Source organism: Corvus hawaiiensis, chromosome 1, assembly GCF_020740725.1.
Source record: "Corvus hawaiiensis isolate bCorHaw1 chromosome 1, bCorHaw1.pri.cur, whole genome shotgun sequence".
NCBI lineage: Eukaryota > Metazoa > Chordata > Aves > Passeriformes > Corvidae > Corvus > Corvus hawaiiensis.
This window is the reverse complement of record NC_063213.1, coordinates 98,285,715-98,307,657: the sequence shown is the minus strand read 5'-3', so window position 1 is coordinate 98,307,657 and position 21,943 is coordinate 98,285,715. Positions and strand designations below refer to the sequence as shown.

At 44.7% G+C, this 21,943-nt stretch overlaps 1 protein-coding gene across 1 annotated transcript; it reads left to right on the top strand.

The window, feature by feature from the left end:
- The first annotated feature begins 442 nt into the window (after positions 1-442).
- On the top strand, positions 443-17,258 carry DCAF7 (DDB1 and CUL4 associated factor 7). The gene is made up of 7 exons (XM_048320374.1): positions 443-917; positions 7,292-7,450; positions 7,765-7,876; positions 8,909-9,027; positions 9,602-9,811; positions 10,383-10,500; positions 11,011-17,258. Exons 1-7 carry the CDS (start codon positions 780-782, stop codon positions 11,181-11,183), a joined length of 1,029 nt encoding a protein of 342 aa, XP_048176331.1. The 5' UTR covers positions 443-779; the 3' UTR covers positions 11,184-17,258.
- The last annotated feature ends 4,685 nt before the right edge of the window (positions 17,259-21,943 follow it).

The window sequence follows — 21,943 nt, the reverse complement described above, 5'->3', positions numbered from 1 at the left end:
GCTTCCAAAAATAAACCCCATAATTAACCTCCCGTTAATTAGAGACAAGTCCGGCCCCGTCCGCCACCCGGCAGAGGCGGGACTCGAACACGCGGTCCCGTCCTGCGCCTGAAGCGGCCCCGCCCGCGTGGGGCTGGTGTGACTGACACCGCTTGCAGCCAATCGATCACCGCCAGGGACTCCAGGCCCGGCCTCCGCTCGCTGCGACCGCGCGCAGCCAATGAGATGCGGACAACGAGCGCGCCCGCCCCGCTCGGCGGGGCCAAGAGCAGCCGTCGGTCACCGCAGCCAGAGCGAGCGCATCCGTTTCGAGTGACGGGCAAGGTGGCCAATAGCGAACCGCAGCGGGCGAAACGGACAGGCAGATTACCCAATAGGCAGCCGGCGCTCGAAATCGCAGCCGAGGCAGCCAACCCGTGCGCAGGGGGTGGGGCTCCCCCCGTGGCTTCCGCTCCCGTTGTGTGAGAGGCCGAGTCCCAAACGGCTTCAGCGCCGCTGCCGCCGCCGGGTCTGGGCCGGGACCGGGGGCCGAGCCGGGGTCTCCCCGTTCCCCGCCGCCGCCCCGGGGGCCGAGCCGAGCCTCCCCTGCCGCTCCGGGAGCCGAGCCGAGCCTTCCCCGCTCCTCGACACCCAGGGGGCCGTGCCGTGCCTCCTCCGCTCCCCGTCTCGGGGGCCGCGCTGAGCCTCCCCCCGGCCCGGCCCGCCTCGCCTCTTCGCTTGCTCCAGCCGGATCTTCCCGCAGCCTCTCTGGGCCAGGCCGCGGCCCCCCCGGCCCAGCCATGTCGCTGCACGGGAAGCGGAAGGAGATCTACAAATATGAGGCGCCCTGGACCGTGTACGCCATGAACTGGAGCGTCCGGCCCGACAAGCGGTTCCGCCTGGCGTTGGGGAGCTTCGTAGAGGAGTACAACAACAAGGTGGGCAGCGGTGGGCACAGGGACTGGGGTAGAGCAGGGGTTGACCCTCCTCATCCCGGGGTTGGGGTGGGCGGGGGGCTCCGGGACGCCCGGAGCTGTGCAAAGCCGCCAGGTGCCCCCCGAGGTGCAGGCGCTGGACCAGGTCCAGGCTGGTCTCCTAGCGAGCCCGGAGCTGATGGGACACTGCGGGGCTGCGGCGGGAGGAGCCCTGCGTGCTGCTGGTTTTGGGATAACGCTGCTGCAGGGCTTCTCGTGACCCCTGAGCTCCGACAATAAGGATTGTGTTGACTTCAGTCACATAAGCACCATATGCTGTGAGTTCTCTGTGGTGTAAAGAGCTGAAAACTAAAGGTATGAGGATGAGATGAGTTTGGATGCTGCTGCCATAGAAATAAAACAAGGTCCCCGGGCTTGGGCATATCTGGCTTTTTGGTCAATATAAAGGAAAGTTCATGCCCAGGACTGAAGTTTGTGTATATATATGCATACAGATACAAGTAAGTTCCGCCTCAGTCTGAGGAAGAACTTCTTTCTTTGGAGGGTGGCAGAGCACTGGAACAGGCTGGTCAAGGAACTTGTGGAGTCTCCCTTTCTGGTGACATTCCAAACCTACCTGGACGTGTCTGCATCACCTGCTTCAGGTGACCCTGCCTAGGAAGGGGGATTGGACTGGATGAATTTGAGAGTTCCCTCCCAACCCCAGCAATTGTATGATTCTGTGGTGTACAGGGTGTCTGAGACTGTGTTGGAAATGGGCTGTTCTCATTGTACTTTCTTGCTGTGGAGGACTTCTGTATGATGATAACTTTTTTCATAAGTATATAAACCACTTTCAGTGATTCCTGGGTGCTTTTCCCGGAGAACAGGGGTGTACTGAGGCATGAGATTGTATCTTCATTGTTTCCCTGCAGAGTGTAAGTGGAGAATGTCACGCAGGTAATGGAGACTGTGTGTTCATTTCTCAGAACACATGTGCAGTCACTTCTGGACAGACTTCAAGGTGCTAGTCTGGTATAAGGAATTTGTAGAAATAGAAGAGAGATGAGGAGATGGATGAAGTTACAGAGCATCCTGAGATTTCTCTGAAACTGAAGGTTTGCCAATAGAGCTTGGTGTGTTTATAGCATGTAGCTTTGTAGCCTTGTCAAGGTGTTTAATGGAGATTGTGGAAAATACTGTCAAAAAGTTGATGTTGGGGATAGGGCTCTGTGCAAGGGTGTGGTGACAGGGGTGACATCTCTTAGAGTGGTTAGATCCCTGCCCTTGCAGCAGTCCTAGACATGGTGTTTTGCCGAGCACGTTGTAGTTCAGGCACTGTGAGCTCTGTGTGAGAGCTGTCTCTTTTTCCTGGAGAGTGTTGTGCTTCTGGGAATGCTGCTGGGGACAGGCAGGGCCTGAGCTTGAAAACTTCCAATTTGTTTAAAGACCAACTTGAAAATGTTTTTGTAGTCCATACTCTGAGAAGGTAAAATAGCAAATTGCTAACAGTTGTTGTTTAGAGGCAGCACAATTGATTAATAAGGGGCTATACATTTACGTTGCCTATACCTCTTTAAGTTTGGAGCATTCCCTGGGGTTGCTCTCAGTTACAGTGTGGTCAGATCTGCTTTTCAGTTCAAGCTTCCAGTGTAAAGCCACCAAGTCAACTCCTCTCTTCTACCCTTTACACTCACAGTTGTTGCAGACAGAAATTGTGTAGGACTATGTAAATTATCACTGTCTGTAAATATTACCCAGGGCTTCTCTTGGCCTCTGAGCTCCAGGAATAGTGGTTCTGTTGACTTCAGTCCGTGTAAGCACCACGTGCTGTGAGATCTGTGTAGTGTAAAGAGCTGGAAACTAATTGTATTAGGATGAGAAAAGTCTGGATGCTGCTGCTGCTGTAGAAATAAAGATGATGTATGATTAAAAATTAAACCTGTACAATCAGTGCAGTGAAATATAACCTTAATTTGTGTCTCTGATATTTCAGAGTGATTTTTTTATATTTTTGTTGTCTTGTTTGGTGCTTTTTGTAGGAAAACAGTTAACAGAGAGCTGTCTTGGCTAATTGCGAGTGTTATTGCTCAGAGCATTGATGTTGTCTCCTTTGCTTTGGGGACCAGAATACTCTTGGGAGTATTAAAACGGTATCTGCACTGTTTTAGTGGTGCCTTACTATGACTCTCTCAGCTGTGCTGAGCCCTTTAGAGGGTGGTGAAACATTCAGGGAATAGTTTCACGCTCCAGATTGGAAACCCTTGGACAGGTCCTGTAAAACTGTGCTACCTGCGCACTTGTTGGAAACTCTTCCAGCTCCTGTCCGTGAACATGGTATAACCAAAGGAGCAAAGGGGAAAAGCAGAGGTTCCCATTTAAATAGTCCATGATACTGTACAGCAAAGGGCCTGGAGCAGTGGAGTTTTTAGCCTGACTTCTGGAGTTAACAGAAATGTAAGATTTTTTTACAGAGTATATGTGTAGTCTTTTTCTTCTGCATATAATTTGTCCTTCATGGTTGAGATGTTTTATATTGCAGCTTCTATCATCAAAACACACTTATAGGTACAGTTTGCACTAATTAAAAGGATAACGAAAACTGATTTTCATTTTAGCTTTCTCTTTACACTCACAATCTTTGCACTCTCCGAGGTTTCTGACAAGGTCCTGGTAACATTTCTGTTCCTGATATTGCAATGGTTTGTTCCAAATAATTGGCTTTCTTTCAATAGTAACAAAAATGGTCTGGAATAGTATAGTTTGCTTAAAGTCCAACTAAATAAGTGGATATACCTTTTCCTTATTAATCGTTTAGGATTTCTTTTAAAAAGACTCAATGCCCACGTGTTGGTTGCAGAAGTGCTTACTGGGAGGGAATTGAGGTGAAAGAGTGGGAGATTTTTGTCTCATTTCTCTCTAATTTTCTGTTTCTGTAGAAATTACCAGCATTTGAAGTACTATAGGTTACATGAACTGTCTGTTTACACCTCTCTTTTGTGGGGAACTCAAACCTCTTGGCTGCCAGACCCTAATTTACTGTGGTCCCCAGTTCCCAGACACCTCTAACCCTGTCAGCCATCACACTAATGTGCTCTGTGGCACAGACTGAAGCTGGTTGCCAAGACCTGTTTGAACCCCAAAGGAGTTTTGTTTCAGCTTGTATACCTTCACTGATCAAATCACTGCTATGAGAAGAGAGATGCCTTGCTCTGGTTGGAAGAATTAAATAATTTGAGGTGATGTTTCTTAAACTTCTTGGATTGGAAAGCTGCGGTCAGCCTTTGTACTCCCTCATGGATCAGTGTCATGATGGGAGGGAACAGTGTTCATAGGTCTTAGTTTAAAATGTGCTCCACATGCTCCTGGCTGTGGCTTCATGGATCAGGAGCAATCTGTGGAAAACACCAGGAAAGGCTGATTTTTGGGATCTCTCTGCAAGACAAAACTGGAATCCAGTTTAGGAGACAGTAGAGGTTGTGCCGTACACGGCTCGCTCCCGTCACTGGAGCAGACGGACAGGTTCTGACCAGGAGCTTCCCAGATTTCCACCTCCTCCCTCAGACAGAGAGTGTTCAGGGCAGTTGTTTTGCCAGAAGGTCATTTGTTCTGTAAGATCTAGCACTGCAAAGAAAAATTGATTGCACGGTGAAGATTAATTGGTGCTGTGACATCTTTCTGATTGTACATGACCCTAAAATAATTGTGAAATGTCATTTTGGATAGTTACTAATTAGATAGAGGGTTGTGGTTTTGGGGGGTTTTAAGCTACTGTTCCTCCAACCATGTAAGAAAAAGAAGCTGTTACCAAATTCTGCATCGTTTAGCTATGTCTGATTCTTTTGGATCATGCTGGAGACAGGATTTTTTTTAGAAGTTAAGGAATGCTGATTAAAGGCACTTCTTTACTGACATGCACTGTTGCAATTATCTTTTATGTTGATAAATGCTTGGATTATAATATGCTAAAATTAGATGTGGATTTTCCTATCTTGAAGTGTTGGAGAACCAAACAAATATTTAGCATTCCTAGCTACTGGCATGGCATAATCACAAAACTAGTTGAGATTGAACACGCTGATCCTCATTTTCTCACTGGAAAGACTTACAGGGAGATGTAGAATGGTTCAGTTTGTATCCAGACTGACAGGTACTTTTCCATAGGCATCACCTCAGTCTTACCTGGGCTGGACCTCAGACACTCCTTCGTGCAGCAGCATTCTTGCCTCACTTGCAAAAGGGAGAGACAGGGCTCTGTTATAATCGGCATCCTGGAAATAATTCCATGTTCCATCCCCTCATGTTCAGCCTGCACAAGAGGATGAGTAGAGGGGTTCTGTAATGACTGTGTGTGATCGAGTCCGAAAAGAAGAGTCCCAGCTTTGAATCTGCTGAACTTGGAAAGAACAGAGCTTCTCAAGCATTCCTTCTGCTCCGTGTCCAGGCAGAGCGGTGTCTCCTGCTCGGAGTTACCGCCAGCTGCTCCAGCGCCGAAGGCTGTGCAGGCACCTGAGCTGCAGCAGTGGCAGGAGTTCTGCTGACCATAATACACTTTCTGTTCTCTAACCCAGCCTGCACCTAAACATGTCAAAGAGCAGAGATACTGGATTGCTGAATTGCTTCATCTTTAGGTCTGAGAAGGGGTTAAATGTGAATATGAAGTGCAGGAATATTTACATTAAACCAGTGAAAGGGGATCCTTTGCTGTTTGAGATTTGCTTCTGGTGATGAGGATGTTGATTGCTTTGTGTAGGATTAATACACTCATGTTGAGTGGAAAACAGCATAAGCAAAGGAGAAATGATTAGAGGTTATTTGTCTTCTGATCCTAACCTTGCCACAAGATTTTCTATCACCAAGGACAATTTGCTTCCTTTGTAAAATCCGCTTAGTATTTCTGATCCCTAAAGGAGTTAGAAAGCTATTTGTCAATCACTTCAGAAGTCTGGGAGATTTTTGACTGATTTATACTACAGTATGAAGGATAATAAGGAGTAGTTGTAATAAAGAGAGGGCGTGATGGACTGTATTTCAGTTTTTGGAAGCATACTTGGTTGCATCTTTTAGTATTTGTTATGGGGTGGAAAGAATGGAGCTTCTCATTGTTGGGGGACAAGGTTTGCATTTAAGAGCATCTCTAAATGAGCTCATAAAACTGCAAAGTAATTAGATTTTAACATCCACTGAAGCATTTGTTGGTTTTGTGTTATGGGGAAAAAATGTGATAGATTTCCCATCTAGTTGAAATGTGTAGTTTATTAGACAAATTGCTTATCCCAGGATAAGCATGAATTTTGGATTTTTTCAGATAAACATCTTAGAAAAAGTCCATTAAGCTACTATTCCCAGGAGGCAGCTGCTGTGTGGAAAGTACTAGGAAGTTCCTACTGTGAGCAGCTTACAAACTAATTGTAGTGAGTCGTCCCCATAATGTTTGTGTTTGAGCAGCATTTCACACAGTGGGACTTTCATCCTGTTTGTGTCCTGTAGTCACTGCAGGTTAAACAAGTCCTCCCAGCACCTTTTGTTCTCTGAACACTTTCTGACGTGTCAATATTTTTCTAATAACATCATGTCTGGGACTTCAAGCATTACTTCAGGTATTGTCATGACCAGGCTGTGTGGAGATAGTTTCTTGTTTGCTCTGTTTTGCATCACTCTTGCAACGGGGCAAGTTTAGCCCTTCTCCCAGTCGCATCACTGTGCAAAAATACTCATTTGGAGCTCAGTTACCTAGAATCTTGCAGCAGACCTGCTTTCTTGGCCTGTTCACACAAAACATTTGAATAACCCTCTTAGCTTCCCAATATATATATATATTTCTTTTTTAAGTTTGAATTCTGTTTTACCTTCTTCCTCCCTCATATGACTGATCTATGAGTCTTTCATGCACTTGTGACAGAACATTTTGGGTCATGTGGTGCTGAAAAAGCTTGCCAGCTACCTGGTGTGATCTATCACAGTCTGCAAGGTTATGGCCAAGAATTCCCTAATATGCATTTTAATTGTGCAAACTACAGCTCGTTTTGCTCTCTGAAGATGACATTGTCAGTATCGGTTCAGTTAAGGATGAGTTCGAATAATGTTTGTGCAGTTTAAGTCTGTGATTTAAACTGGGCTTTGCAATGTGGAAAAAAAAGGGTGGTCTTTAATCCTTTAGGATTGGATTTCAGTTCATTTGGGATCATCTCTTCAAATCAAAGCACTGTGGTGATTATGGATACTTCACTTATGTGCCCCAGCAATGCTTTAACGATTTCTCATTTCATTAACATGATGATCCTTTTATATTGTCCTTGAGGCGACAGAGGATGTCTTGAAACACACTCAGTCTTAATGCTATCATTAGAAATGAGTATTTTGATAAAATGCTTTCTTTTAAATATGGTTTCTCACAGGTGCAGCTTGTTGGTTTGGATGAAGAGAGCTCAGAATTCATTTGCAGGAACACCTTTGATCACCCCTACCCCACCACAAAGCTGATGTGGATCCCAGACACCAAGGGAGTCTACCCAGACCTGTTGGCCACCAGTGGTGACTACCTGCGAGTGTGGAGAGTGAGTAAATCCTCCCTAGGAAAAGATGAACCATGACATGAATTGTGTTACATATTGATCTCTTTTTCACTCAAGACAAGATTTTCTTCACTGCAATAATGTGACTATATGAAGACTATAGGAGAAGCAGAATTATCATGGTAATTGCTGTCTTTATCAGCTTATTGAAAATGGAGTTGGTGGTTGTGTTTTCCAGAGCTGTAGGATATAAAGCTGAGAGGAAAGAAACCTGGGATTAACTCCTAATGTTTTGTGCTAGTGGAACAAGTCAGTTGATGTTGCTTTTTAAGTCAGACATTTCATTTTCTCTAAAGGTGGGTGAAACTGAGACCCGTCTGGAGTGTTTGCTGAACAACAACAAGAACTCGGATTTTTGTGCTCCACTGACATCATTTGACTGGAATGAAGTGGATCCTTACTTGTTAGGTGAGACTGACAAAACGTTATGTTTTTGGCACACTTTTGAGTTTAGTCTGATGAAGTCTGGGCTGTAACTGCTGCTGTGTCACATCATGTCCACTAGTTAATCTGATAATTAACCACAGACTGCTGCATCGTAGAAACTGCTGTTGTTTTATATTTAAAAATAAAAACAATCATCTCATGGAGACTTTTTTTTTTCATTGAAAGGTGCCCTGTCCAGTGCAGAATGGGTCACTCAAGTTGGGCGAGGGACATTTGGGGATAGGGAGTCTTGGCCTTCAGGGCTGGTGAGCTGTTGTTACAGTGCTGAGTAAGGATGTGCATCAGCTCTGTGACTTATTTTAGAGTGTTCTGGAGTGGATATAAAACTGCACTGAGCTGTGTGTTTTGTGAAGCCATTTCAGCAGCAGGAGGAGAGCCAGGAGTCCTTAACTCAGTTGGAGGAGGGGGCTGAACGCTTAAGGTTTAATTGTAGCCTATGGGACAAATTGTGAATCCAAGATGACTGATCCAGAGGTTCGTTTCCCAGAAGAGAACAGCCATTTATGTCAGGGGGATTTGCCTAGAGATTAACAGTGATAATATGTCTTAGTAATTATTTACTACATTATTTTTTGTGTGTGTGTGTTACATCTCTCATCTCTTAAGAGCTTTACTGCTAACCCCACCTTCAGTCCACAGCAACAATCAATTAATAATAACACGCCATCGCAACGCTGATTGAATTTGGGGTTTCGCAGGCACGAGAGCTGTACAGGATGGGACAGTTATCTCAGAGTTGCATCAGGCTTCTGAGTAGATTGAAGCAGACATGAGCTATTTACACTTTATTCCTGTGTGGAAGGCTATTTCTGCAGCTAAAAGGTTTGGGTCATTTAAATGCATGGAAGACTGCTGGCTGTTTGACATTCTTGATTTTATTCTATACTGTTCTATTTTGATCTGTAGATGTTGGGGGATGTTACATCAACCCAGGAAATTATTAAATCATTTGTGACAATATTAATTTTGCTAATAGAAGTGGTTTTGTTTCAGGTACCTCTAGTATTGACACAACCTGCACTATTTGGGGTCTGGAGACAGGACAGGTTCTGGGAAGAGTAAATTTGGTGTCTGGCCACGTGAAGACCCAGCTTATTGCACATGACAAAGAGGTGATGGGGGATTTTGATTGTTTACATTGCATCTTTTTAAAGCAGTAGAAAAGGAACAGAGCTTTTCCATTTTCCTCCTTTTTTCTTGAACAATCTAATGATTCAAAAAGATCATTTATGTAAGTTTGCATACAGTTTTTCTAAGATTATATTCAGTTTTGAGTACCTAAATACTGTTGGCTATCAAAACAATTCTTTTTACTCATCATAGACTCTTGACTTAAGAACATGCTTGTTTTACCAGATTGTGCTCCAGAATATTGTAGAAAAATGAGGTAAAACATCAAATTAGACTTGAAATCAACCAGATATCGAAGGCAATAAACAGCTTGCAAAATTCTTTCAATTTAACACTTTACTTTTCAATGTAAAAATCCCCAAGTCTGGAAAATCGATATGTTTTAGTTTCAGTGAGCGATACTATAATTACATAAACATGTATTTCCTCCTTTTGGCAAGTGTAATAACTGAACAGTTGCAGGGAACATCAAGTATTTGAGAGACGATGTGACAGTGCAGCGTGCTGTCCCCGCCGGCGCTGCCCGGGGTGGAGCTGAGGCTGTGCTTTGTGCAGGTTTACGACATCGCCTTCAGCCGCGCAGGCGGGGGCAGGGACATGTTCGCCTCGGTGGGGGCCGATGGCTCAGTGAGGATGTTCGACCTCCGCCACCTGGAGCACAGCACCATCATCTACGAGGACCCCCAGCACCACCCGCTGCTGCGTCTCTGCTGGAACAAACAGGATCCCAACTATCTGGCTACGATGGCCATGGATGGGATGGAGGTAATGCAGCAGCTCATCTCCCCTCGGTGCTGTTGGGGATTTTCTGGGGGAGGTGGCTTGGTGCTAGTTTATAGCCGGGTATTGTAAGGTAAGGGGCAGTGTCAGTACCCGAGGTATGATTAAAGACCGGTTCTTAGTGCACCAAGGAGTTAAAGAAGTGACCTTGGCATAATAAACTTGAGCTTTATGGCTTGTATATATTTCAGCTGATTTTTAAGAGGAGTCTGTGAGCAGCTGGGCAATAATTTTCACATAAAATCTTAACTGCAGGTGTTTTAGTCACCTTGTTCTTTCCCAGTTCAGTTTTAGTTTGTTACCAGGGCTGCTTCAGGGAAGCACAATTTGTTTGCCACTGTGGCCTAACTCACAAGCACCTTGTGAGGTCTGAGTTCTTTGGAGATACAACATACTGACCAACTGGAAGCTGTTCTTTAGGAGCAGGGCTTGCTTGCCAACCACATCCTTTAGGAAAGAGCCATGTTTATAGCCTTACCTCAAAATATTTAGTATTTTGAAGAAATTAATTTTTAAAAATGCAATTTATTAATGTAGCTGGGTTTTCTTTCTGAAGGTTGTGATTCTAGATGTCAGAGTTCCCTGCACCCCTGTTGCCAGGTTAAACAACCACAGAGCATGTGTAAATGGAATTGCCTGGGCACCTCACTCTTCTTGCCACATCTGTACAGCAGGTAAGTGTGACCTACAGGGGAATCTCAGAGTCTTCTGCTGCATTTGCAAAATCCTCTTCATCCTAAAGTTTATGCAGTTCTCTGTCTTTGCTAAAGAATACTTGAAGTTTAGCAGCCCTTTATTAGTGACTTTCCTAAAATGTTACAGAAATAGACACCTACTAGAGTTTATTGTGTGGAAATGATGAGCCCAGTACCCAAACTGTGCATCAGCTCTGGCTAAGCTGTATTATTTTAAGGCTTCTTAGCTTTTTTGCAATCCAGTTCTTAAATGTTTTCTACTGTTAGGAGTTCCACTGGTCATTTGTTTATCAGCTCTGTCCTGGGTAATGTATAATGATCCAAGTTTATTTTGTTGGAGCATAATTGTGTTGTTGTAACTGGCTTGAATATGGATCAGGACTGGAACAGCCATATCTTTTCTGGCTCCTTAGGCTATAGGCCTGTAGTTGGCACGTATGGAGATACAGTTATACTCTGACTGTACTTGCATTTCTTGTCTCTGTGCAGCGGATGATCACCAGGCTCTCATCTGGGACATCCAGCAAATGCCTCGTGCCATTGAGGACCCGATCCTGGCCTACACAGCTGAGGGAGAGATCAACAATGTACAGTGGGCATCCACCCAGCCAGACTGGATAGCCATCTGCTACAACAACTGCCTGGAGATCCTCAGAGTCTAACTTTTCTGCTTCATGCACAGTGAGGCAGGGCTGTGTCATTCCCCCTCCCCTCTAAAGTAAGAACACCACCAGTCAAGTGGCCAGTATCTGTTGTTGCTTTGCATCTACTGTTACAAGAAACTGTTACAAGAATCGATGGCAGGGGTCTCCTGTCTCTCAAGACTCTAAAATGCAGAGACGTGCTGAGCCTCTTGGACCTTCTGGGTTCTGGTTTTCTTGTTGAATTCTTTTTCCCTCAGTAAAAGTTCTGTATATTTGTTTGTTGACTGTATTAATAAGCTTGCAGGCTTTTAAGTTGCTGCATATGTCCATGTGTTTGTCAGCCAGCTGAGGCAGCACATCAACCAGTTTAATAGATGCAGGTGCAAAACAAGGTGGGGGGAAAAAGACGATGATGTTAACAGCCACCTTGGCAGGAATCTTTATCATTCCTGTTGTTGCTGCCTCTAAACTGTTTAAACGTTTGTATGTTTTTTATATATTGGGCTAACTTTCTATTGAGTAAGGTTTTTCTCCCTAATTCTTACTTTTGATATGTGATCCACTTCCATATGTCCAGAGCAGGACCTGTTCAAGGATACAAACCGCAGTAACACTGCAGGCTCCCTGGCAGTAAAGGCCTGCCAGAATTAACTGTTGCCTTGGCTCCCTGTATCTGGTGTCCTGGGCAGAATTTTCTGGTGCTGTGAAGTACAAGTACTTGTTGCACAATTTCTTTACATTTTTCTGATGCTCAAGGCAGTTGTTACTATGGTAGGTCTTTTTAAATTCTAACTGAATCTGTGTGTATGCTGCAGTCACGTTAGCAAACAGAGCAGTGATAGGTTGAGAAAGAAGATACGTGCATGACGTGAGCTCCCAGGAGGTAAACAACTCCTGAAAAAATGTATTTGTAATGGACTTGGGATTGACACTTCCAATCAAATTACTTCCCCTCGTTATCTAAATCAAAATAAAATGGTTTCACACTTTCTAGCTTGCTTGATTGGCAAATAACATGAGCAAGATTTTGTGGTTAGGCTGTACTTTGGAGGTTGTGTTTGGACTGTGTTCCTGGGAGGTCTTGAAGGGAGTGCAAAGCAATCTTTTTGTGAAGTGTATTTGCTTTTGTCAGGTCTTGTTGAATGAACGAGACAAGTCAGAAGAGCTGGTCTGCTATCCAAAAGAAAGCTGGTTGTTTGAAAGAAATTACTCCCTAATGCAATGCACAAAGGTGGATTTAGAAGGAAAGAAACTGTGCCATTGAGGCCAAGGTTCGGGACTTGTCATCCTCCTGACTTTGGGGGATGTCCCAGAGGGCTTCTGTTTGGAACAGTGGATCACTCTACAATAATACTGTTCGATGAAAGCTGACTGGATTAGGCAAGATAAAAATCTTTGTTGAAGTCTTACTGTAACACAGGTCCTGTGCTGAAGGCTCTGCAGTGCTCTCCAATGAAGACATGACAGCCAGAGCTGGTCTGGAAGGGTGTGCAGCCCAGTTTCCACGTAAATGTCAGAAACCATCAAAATTCTTTCCACCTAATGAGTATTCACCTGCAACTGGAGGCAGTTTATAAATAGTAGGACGCTGGCAAACTTGGATCTTGTCAGTCTATGCAGGAAAGGCAAGTTGGGAAAGCAATTGCTGTGGAACAGTGAAGCTGACATGAGAACACTGTCAAATACAGAACAGAATCTGCAAAGCTTTGTCATTCTGGATGTAGAGAAATACTCTTCTGCAGGCTGCTTCTCACCGTGGAGCTCAGAAAAGCATTGCCTCAGGAATTTGATAGGAATTCATTAGGGACAGCTTTATTCCATCACTCCTTTTGATAGCAGAGAACCAAGAGACTCTAACACTGTTCAAGCTGATGTTTTGTCAGCGGCACTCTGTTCAGTTGTGGAATTTCTGACAAAGCTTGATTTGACTTGAAGGTCAATTTTTCTTATTAGCAGCAGTACTGAGAGTAGTGTGTTCCACAGACAGGCTTTAGCTAGACATCAGAGCTGTGTTAGCCAAACAATTAGTTACCACTTTTTACAACAGCACTTCGTCTGAAACTGGAAAAAACTTCTGCAGAATGAAGTGAAAATTGGGGTTTTCATAGCAGGAGCAGCTAATGGCATTCACAGCTTTAGGAGTCATTTGAAATACATTCACAGGCTTGTCATGCTCTGTTTAATTACAAATGGCAGGCCAAACATGCTGTTACTAAGAGAGAATTACGTGCAATGTTAGTACTTTCTATGTCCCCTTTTTGCTTCAAAGTTTATTCCTGTACAGATGGCACAAGTCAAAGATGAACACTAAGATGATGAGAACAGAGCTTGTATAAAGGGACTCATAGTCTGAATAGCCAGGTAGCTTCTGCTTCTGTTGGAAAGCAATCCTGTTAGGGACCTGAAGGAGGATCCAGTGTCAGTTCTTCCATCCATAAAACTGCTTGAAGTCTATTTGTGGAATTGTGTGCTTATTCCAAACGCATCAAAGGCAAGTGAAGGAATCTTGGAGGCTCCAGTGGATTCTAAATAAAGTCTCTATCCTGTTTGTTTAGCCAGTTGGGATACCTTCTGGATCTACAGCATATTGCTTTGGGCATAATCCATGGTCATTCTTCACATGAAATTACATTTTTTAAATCACTAGAGACTGTTTTGGCACAGGGACATGATACTTAAAATAACTTCAGAGAAGTCACTTGAAAGGTTAATGAGTGAAAAGACATGAAAATCCTCATGGGCGAGATGTTCTGTAGTGCAAATGGCACTTCCATATAGACAAGGAAGGGAAAGACTTTGGTGCCCTTTTGCCAGCAGCTGCTGACCCAGTGACAGGGAGGGAATGCTCTGCTCAGTGGGCTGGGTTCATCTGCAAGATAAAACAAACCCTGACACTTGTCACTGGAGCCTGTGAATTGAAATATACAGTTCATCACATTTCACCTGCTTGGCATTCAATTATATTGGGTGTAGAGCCCCCATAAGCACTATTTTTCCCCAAAGTTCATTAAAAGAAATACTTTGATATTTAATTTCTGTTATTTGGTGCTTACTGCACAAGCAGAGAATGCAGAATAACTGCTTGCAAATACCTCATGTTTTTTGAGTAGAAAGTAACATTAAGGGAAGAGTTGAACACAGGTGAGGCAAGCAAAGCAGAAAAGCACGTGCTGTTGTTGGTACAGGCCAGCCTGATTCTGGGACAGAAATACTTCTGAGTTAAGTAGTTCTGTGTCACTTCTCCAGTTGATTAATTCAAGATGCTAAACTATTGTTTGGTTGTTAGGTTCTGTTTAAACCAAGCTTTCCACAGATTCCTACTATTATGTGGGCAACCTGCTGACTCTCAGCCAGGAGCTGCTGATGATGTAAAAGCTGTTAGTGAGGCGGAAACCTGCAGCAAACAGGTTGAATGTTGAATTAGTGTGTAGTGTGCCAACTCTGTGAATTGTCTAAATGAGGGGGGCTATGGTAGCTTGCATCTGTGGGAATTTTACTTGTGTGTGCAGGGATTTAAAAGGTAAGGATTTGAGTGCTTTGACAATCTATTTAGAAAGAAAACACAGTGGTTTCAAATTATATGAAAGGAGACTGATAAAACAGGTTGTTCCTTATGAAACCTTGAAATGTATTTAACGGGGGAGGCATTGCCTCTCATAAGTCAAAGTTAATGATCCTTTCAAAACTTAGCGGTAATTACTCTCCTGAATGTTCTGGATAATAGTAAAAAGATCTATTTTCGCCTGGTAGTGCAATGAGAAGCTGCCTCGTCTCAAGTGTAGATCATAGCCTGCCGGAGACCAGGTGAGGGGAGGAGTCTGATGTACGGAATTCACAGATGTTCTCGTGCTTGTTGTCAATGTAAATTAAGAGCTGAGTGTGTCAGTTTTGTTCTCTTGCAGATGGCACTTTAACAAGTATAATTTTGGTAAGATGAGGAGGAGAGTCGTCTTTTCCTCAGCCCTTGTAGGGTAGGCATTTGTCTATGTTGTGTAGAAAATGTTAAATATGACCATCACCAAAATGCAAAACTGGGGTCATCGTAGTGGACCCTCACTTGTTTCTACTGAAAGCCAAAAACATGAGCACTTGACAAGACTGTAAATGTTAAACTGAAGCTTCGTGTTCTGAAACTGGCACTGTCCTGTGAGGCCAACCCAAGGGATGTAGTGCTGCGTGGCCCCCAGAGAGTCCTCCTTGTTTAGGAGCTTAGTGGTGTTTGGGAATCCTCTTCTTTACCATCGGAACATGATGATGGCAGTGCCGGGTTGGTTGTGTAGGCATGTGCCTGGATTCTTTGGATAACTTAAATTTTGTGAGAGAAAAACTGCAGCTGCTGCCTGTGGATTCACACAGCCCAAAACATTGAACTGGCCAGCTTGTTAGTGGTGTTTTAACTCTTTCCAGACGCACTGGAGAGATGGACAGCAGCATAGGCAAGCTCTGGGCTCAGCAGATTGCACAGTTTCAGTCCCATCAAAGTGCTGTAAAGGGTTGAGTTTTCCCACTGCCCATAGCAAAGTGGTCCCACCACCTCAAATGCACGCTGTTAGCCTGTCAGGTAATGCAAATGCTCTCTAACTCGTGTTTCCTGCTTTCTACTCTCAGACCAATATTCCAGAGCAAGCCTGTACTTACTGTTCTGTGGACATGGAAAGCAATGAGCAAGGTACTGTCAACTCTGTCCCAGTTTCTCTTGATCTTTGCAGAGAATCCAGGGAATTGTGTGGCACTTACAGAGCACTTTCTGATGCAGCTGTACTTCTCCTGCTTACCCAAGAAGAGTCAGAAATATTTCATTCTTGAGGGTATTGAGGAGAGTTTAGGATGCCCTTGACTCAGTTTGTTTTCAGGAAGAGATCTCCAGAACTTCCAATCAGCACCTTTCACCAGCACTAAAAAGAGCAGTAATTAAAAATGCAGCTAAATACCAGTCACTGAAGGCTCATCTGGTGATTCATGGCAGACACCAGATGCAAAGGCACTTGTGAGCGTTGCTGCTGCCTGTTTCAGGTGACAAGTGTGTCTGCCAAGGACCTCAGTGGCCTTCTGTGCAGCCTCTGATACTCAGCATCAGGCGAGAATTTCCATAGTCATAAAAATAATCAAAATTATCTCAGTGGCTTCCATCAAGTTTGTTTCTTTTCAAGAAATCTAACAAAATGAAGGAAAAAAGCTATTTCCTGAAAAAATATCGTGACCATGTGTAGCTGTAAACCCATGGTCCAGCTCCCATCCTTTGGAGTTCCTTTCCGTGTGCAACACGTGCAACTCCAGCCCCCTCTTAGTGCTGAGGGTGGGTCTGTGGGATCTTAGCAAGGCAGAAAGGCAAGAACCAGAGCAGGCCAAAGTCCCAGTACAGCTGGAAAAAGGTATGTTTTTGACAAGGTATGTTTTTTTGACAACTTGGGAAATAGGAATTACGAAATCTACTATTTAAAAGGAACCTTTTTTTAACCCTTGGGTTGCTAGCAGTGTAAAATGTAATTTAAATCTGTTGCGCCGAAGCATTTTTGTTTCCAGTAGCCAAGTAAGAGATGTTACTTTTAGGTGTGTTTTCCCTTCTGCTCTTCCCATTCACAGTCCCGTTGTGGTAATTTCCTGAAGGTGTAATCTTTGTAGCATGATTGTACAAACATCCATATGAGATTCCTGACTTCTTGTCCTCACTAAAGTATGTTAAAGCAATAGTAATTTTACTTCTGTCCTTTTCTCCACCTGCAACTTCGCTACTATTCTGTCCTAGAGGAATCCCAGTATCCTGCTATTCAACAGACATATATTGTTGACATGGATAACTGCAGTGTCCCTATATTCCTTTATTTTTATGGAGAAAATATAAAAGGGTTTGTTAATAATGGATTTTAACACCTGAGTCATGGAACCATATTGCTGAAACTCTGTAAATTTTAAGGCAATTTTCTGAACTTGCTTGAAAGTGGAATGTTGCATCCTTTTATGCTATTTCCTGCTTCCTATGTAGTTTTATTCAGATTTTTTAACCTTCTTTCTAAGTTTCGGCCTCCTGTGTATTAGGTACAGTATTTTCTGCCTTTCATACTTTGTAATAAAAATGGAACATTTGTAGATTGACTGCAGTTCACTGTGTCATGAGTGAAAACCTGGGGGGGAACTTCATTATTTCTGTGTGCAGTTTGTTGCTGTAAGAGGAGGCTGACTGCTTTGCCTTGTCTCTGCAGAGTTGGTGAAGTGTATTGATCCCTCATCCTACAAATACCCAAACAAACTTGGTAATTCCAGCTACTCTTAAGTTGCAAGTTTCCCCAGATAATTACATTATTAGGAACTCAGTCACAACAGAACTTCAACAGAATGGTTAATGCAGCTGTACATTAAATATTTGCTTTCTTAAAAAGCTGCTAGGGGATCCCTGTGTATTCCAGTGTTGTTTCTGCTCATGTTTTCCAACCCTTTGCTTGTTCCCTGCACAACAAATGGGAATTATCTGCTGTGTGGTTTTGTTTTTAAGACAAGGGGAAAAGGGATTTTTTTTTTTTTTTTTTTTTTTTTTTTTTTTTTTTTAGAATTCAAATAATTAGTCTCTGAGGGGTTTTGAGTGTAGGCAAAGTGAAGACAAAGCAATTGGGTGCTTCTGTAGCTTTAAGTCTCTCCTGGGCAGGATGACCTCTCTTAAAGGGTGTTTTTTCCACACACTCAGTCACTGCTGTCGTGTCTGGAACTGGGACCAAGAGGCAGATAGGGTGGCAGAGCTTGGAAATTTGTACCTTAGGCCTTGGCAAGCAGGACTGATGACTTCATTAAGTATTTAGATTAACTCCAGTTCGACTAAACGGTTGGATTTCTCTCTAATTCTTTGTGTACTGGCTTTGAAATAAAAGCTTACTAAGCTTCATGATCACAGTGGAAAGAGTTGCCTGCAAAGATGCTGCAGTGGGTTTTAAGCTATATATGGACTTTGTGTTAGTAACCCCTGCTCAGAAAAGATGCTTTTTTTCTAAGAACTGTTTGTCTTTTACCCTAGAAATGTATTTGCAGCCTCATAGATTATTTTTCTGCCTGGATCTGTGCTTTGGAGTACTCCAGAGAAACTTTCTCAGCTTCCGCTATGGTGGAAGGAGGCAGCTTGTGCAAATTGAAACGGTGTAAAAAGTGCTGGACTGGTAGATAATGGGTGAAGCAGGTTGCCTGTCAGTGGGGCAAAACAAGTGCCATAAAATGATGTAGGAGAATGCAGGTAGAAAAAAAAGATGAGAGGTTCTCCCTTTTGTAAATATTAAGGAACAGCCAACATCTGGCACAGCTGTCTGGCTCTGTGACCTTGGGCAAGCCCCTGCTCTGATACCACCTGTGAGTGAAAAGCCCATAATTAATCAGCGATCAGTAAATGGCTCGAAAATACTTGAAAGAAAACCTCCATGGTAACACAATACACAGCAATAGGTGTAGAGAAAAAGTGGTCTCTGAGATTATTCTGGGGCCTGTGACTGGAAGAAGCGCTTAATTTTGAGCTTTTTCATTTGTGCTGTTTTAGAAACAGTCCAGACTACCAGCTTAGAGGAAGTAATGATCTAAAAACAGATAATATTTTAGAGGTGCTTCGTCCCCTCCCTTCTCTAATTTTGCCATTCCAAAGGCAGAGCAGCTCCTGGGTTTTCAGCAGCTTCAGAGCCCCCTCTGCTGGAGCGCTGTTGGCAGCCGGGCCCGGCCCTGGCAGCAGGACACGCACAGGTGTGCACACCTGCTCCTGCCGCCTGGCAAAGGCTGCTTCACGCCTGGCTTACAGGACTTGCACGTGATTCATGTCTTCTGCTGGGGGAGAGGTAAACTTGGGCCCATATATATCCTGTCATGCTGTCCTAGAGTTGGATAGTTGTGATACTGTTCCATTCACTTTGTTTTCAAAGCTGAGGACACAACAAGAAATTGTTAGGAGAGACAAAACAGCCTGGAATCAGTGAGATTACTCTTATATCTGCAGAAGACAGTGCAGAACCCTTTCATGCATCCTTTGAAGATTGGATACCCCATCCCTGGAAGTGTCCAAGGCCAGGTTGGATGGGGTTTGCAGCACCCTGGGACAGTGGCAGGGGGTTGGGCTGAATGGCCTTTGAGGTCCCTTACAACCCAAACCATTCAAGGATTCTCTGGTTCTGTTTACAGGGTTTCTCCTCCTTGCCCCCTTCTGTGGCTGTGGAGTCCCAGATGTAGAATACGGAAGTTTTGGCATGGGACAAGGCTCAGCCTGGAGCCTGCTCAGCTCCCCCGGAAGGATGTGTCTGCCTAAACAAGAAGGGAAACAGGAAGGAAAGAAGGAATAGTACATCTGATAGCAAGGAAAAGAGGCTCTTTGAGTCAGGTATGCTTCAGAAAATGGAAATACTACCAAAATAGAAAATAAGATGATTGGCATAGTGATTAAGAAGAGATGCCAGGAGTTAAATCCCAAAGGTCTAATCCAGACTTCCTGTGTAACTTTTAACAAGTCACTGTCTCTCTGTGCAATGCCCTTAAGTCCCTAAAATAGGGATTACACTTCCTTTTCTTAGTTGATGCTGTGTGACAGCATTAAACAACTAGGCCTTATAAAGTTCCTTTAAAACAAATGGGCTGACTGGAAACATAGGAGCTCCTGGAGAGTCTCTGTGAATATCTTTACTGATAATTTTACATTAAATGGCATCAGACAATCTGAATAAATTCAAGAATTAAGTATGTTCTGCAGTTGCTGTTTACAGGAGTGAAGCTTCTCTGCTGGAAAGCTGCAGCTTTGGTGGAAAGATGTGGGCAATCCAGATGGAAAACCACGGAATATCAGCTGGTGTAAAACAAATAACCTGATTCTCATTAGGAGCTGTAGTGGCAGGACAAGGGGAACTGGGTTCAGACTGATAGAGAGAAGGTTTAGATGGGATATTGGGAAGAAATTCCTCCCTATGAGGGCGGGCAGGCCCTGGCACAGGGTGCCCAGAGCAGCTGGGGCTGCCCCTGGATCCCTGGCAGTGCCCAAGGCCAGGCTGGACATTGGGGCTGGGAGCAGCCTGGGACAGTGGGAGGTGTCCCTGCCCATGGCAGGGGTGGGGCTGGGTGGGCCCTTTAAGGCCCCTTCCAACCCAAACCATTTTGAGATTCTGTGATTGTGCACAAAACCAGTACAGTATTAAATACACAGTTAAAGTCAGAAAGGAGTTACTCATTTTTTTCTCAAGTTACACAAAAAAAGGGGCACTTATTTTGGTAGAAAGTTGGATTCCAGTTCAGGAAGGATTTACCAGCTTGTTGGGAAAAATAAAAAAGGTGTGAGGATCTGCAGTGGTCCAAAAAAAAAAGTCCTGATGGCACTTGCATGTAGATAGTGATGTGAGAATGTCTGTAAAATGGGGAAACCACAAATCAAGAGATAAAATCGTTGGTTTACACATGAGGCTTGGCAGGTGGGTGAAGTGATGAGCTGTTAAGGACAAATCATTCTATTTTCAATTTGGTAAAGGGGGGAAAAAAAGCTTCAGTGAAATCCAGACATCCTGGGCAGTTGGAGATGGGAAGAGTGAGTTCCACCAGGGTGGGTGTCTCCTACCATCTGCCAGGAGCTCCTGGCTCCTGTCCCAAGCTGCCACTCACTGGTCTAATATCTTTTGGGCTCAGTAAACCGAGTTTCTCCACAAAGGACGTGGAACCATTCTCATTTAACAGGACTTCAACTGAGAATTTTATGTGCAAACATGTAGGAACTGCAAGATAAGCAAAAATAACAAGTGGTGAGGTGATGATGGAGAGGTTTGAAATCAGGGCTGGTGTGGTGGGGAATTGATGCTAAATTTCTGCCTCCCAGGGCACAGGGTGGGCTCTTCCCTCTCATAGAAAAACCTTTTTATAATGAACTTGGCACAAAGAGCGAGCATTAAAATCAAATCTGGTGATGAACAGAAGTGGGAGGCTTCAATAATGTGAGGGAACTGGAGTATCTTGGAGATTGGATGACTGAAGAGCAAGAAATAGAAATGAGATGAAATGCGGCAGCAGAGAGTGCAAGGATGTGAATTTATGGACAAGGGGAAATTTGTGATGGATACCAAGAGTGTTTTATCGGAAATTAGTGAGGAAGGGAAACTGAGATTTAGTGGTTAATAAAGGATAGTGATGAGCCATCATGAAGCTGTGAAAGAGCGTATCAAAAAGTGGTTCCAAGATCAGCAATGATGCTGTCGAATGAGAGAGGAATTCGACTAGGAACAGGGGCAAAAAGCTACCAGGATGACACCACAAATACAAGGCTTGTATTAAGGAGGGAAAGTGGCTGGATTTCTACTACAATGCAGTCTGAAAGGCGATATGATCCGCTCTGCTGCAGATACAGCGCGGGCACAAGGACAAAACCGGATTTTTCCTTTCTGGGCCCCGGCCCATGGGCGGGGCCGCGCCGCCGTCCGTCACGCTGATTGACAGCTCTGGGGGCGTGGTCTGGCGCGCCCCGCCTCCTGTGGGGCGAGGGGGCGTGGCTCTGCCGCGGCGCGCCGGGCCCCCGTGATTGACAGCCGGCTCCGCGGGGAGGCGGGGCGGGCGGCGCGGCTGCTCGCGCGCCCATTGGCCGGCAGCGCCGTCGGGTGGGCTCGGCGGCGGCGCTGATTGGCGGGCGGCGGCGGGTGCCGCTGTGATTGGCAGGAGGCGGCGGGTGCGCGGCGGCCGCCGAGCGGTTTGTTTTGCGGGCGGCGGCGGCGGGACCGGCCCGGACGGACCGGGGGGCCCGGGACGCACCGGGAGCGCCCGCGCCCCTCCCACCCCCCGCCCGCCGCTCCCGG

Excerpts from the sequence above, each read along its gene's own strand:
- DCAF7 (XM_048320374.1), top strand. The coding sequence starts at position 780 with ATGTCGCTGCACGGGAAGCGGAAGGAGATCTACAAATATGAGGCGCCC. Across the intron at positions 7,877-8,908 it reads AGTGGATCCTTACTTGTTAG|GTACCTCTAGTATTGACACA; the intron begins GTGAGACTGACA and ends GTTTTGTTTCAG. Across the intron at positions 10,501-11,010 it reads TTGCCACATCTGTACAGCAG|CGGATGATCACCAGGCTCTC; the intron begins GTAAGTGTGACC and ends GTCTCTGTGCAG.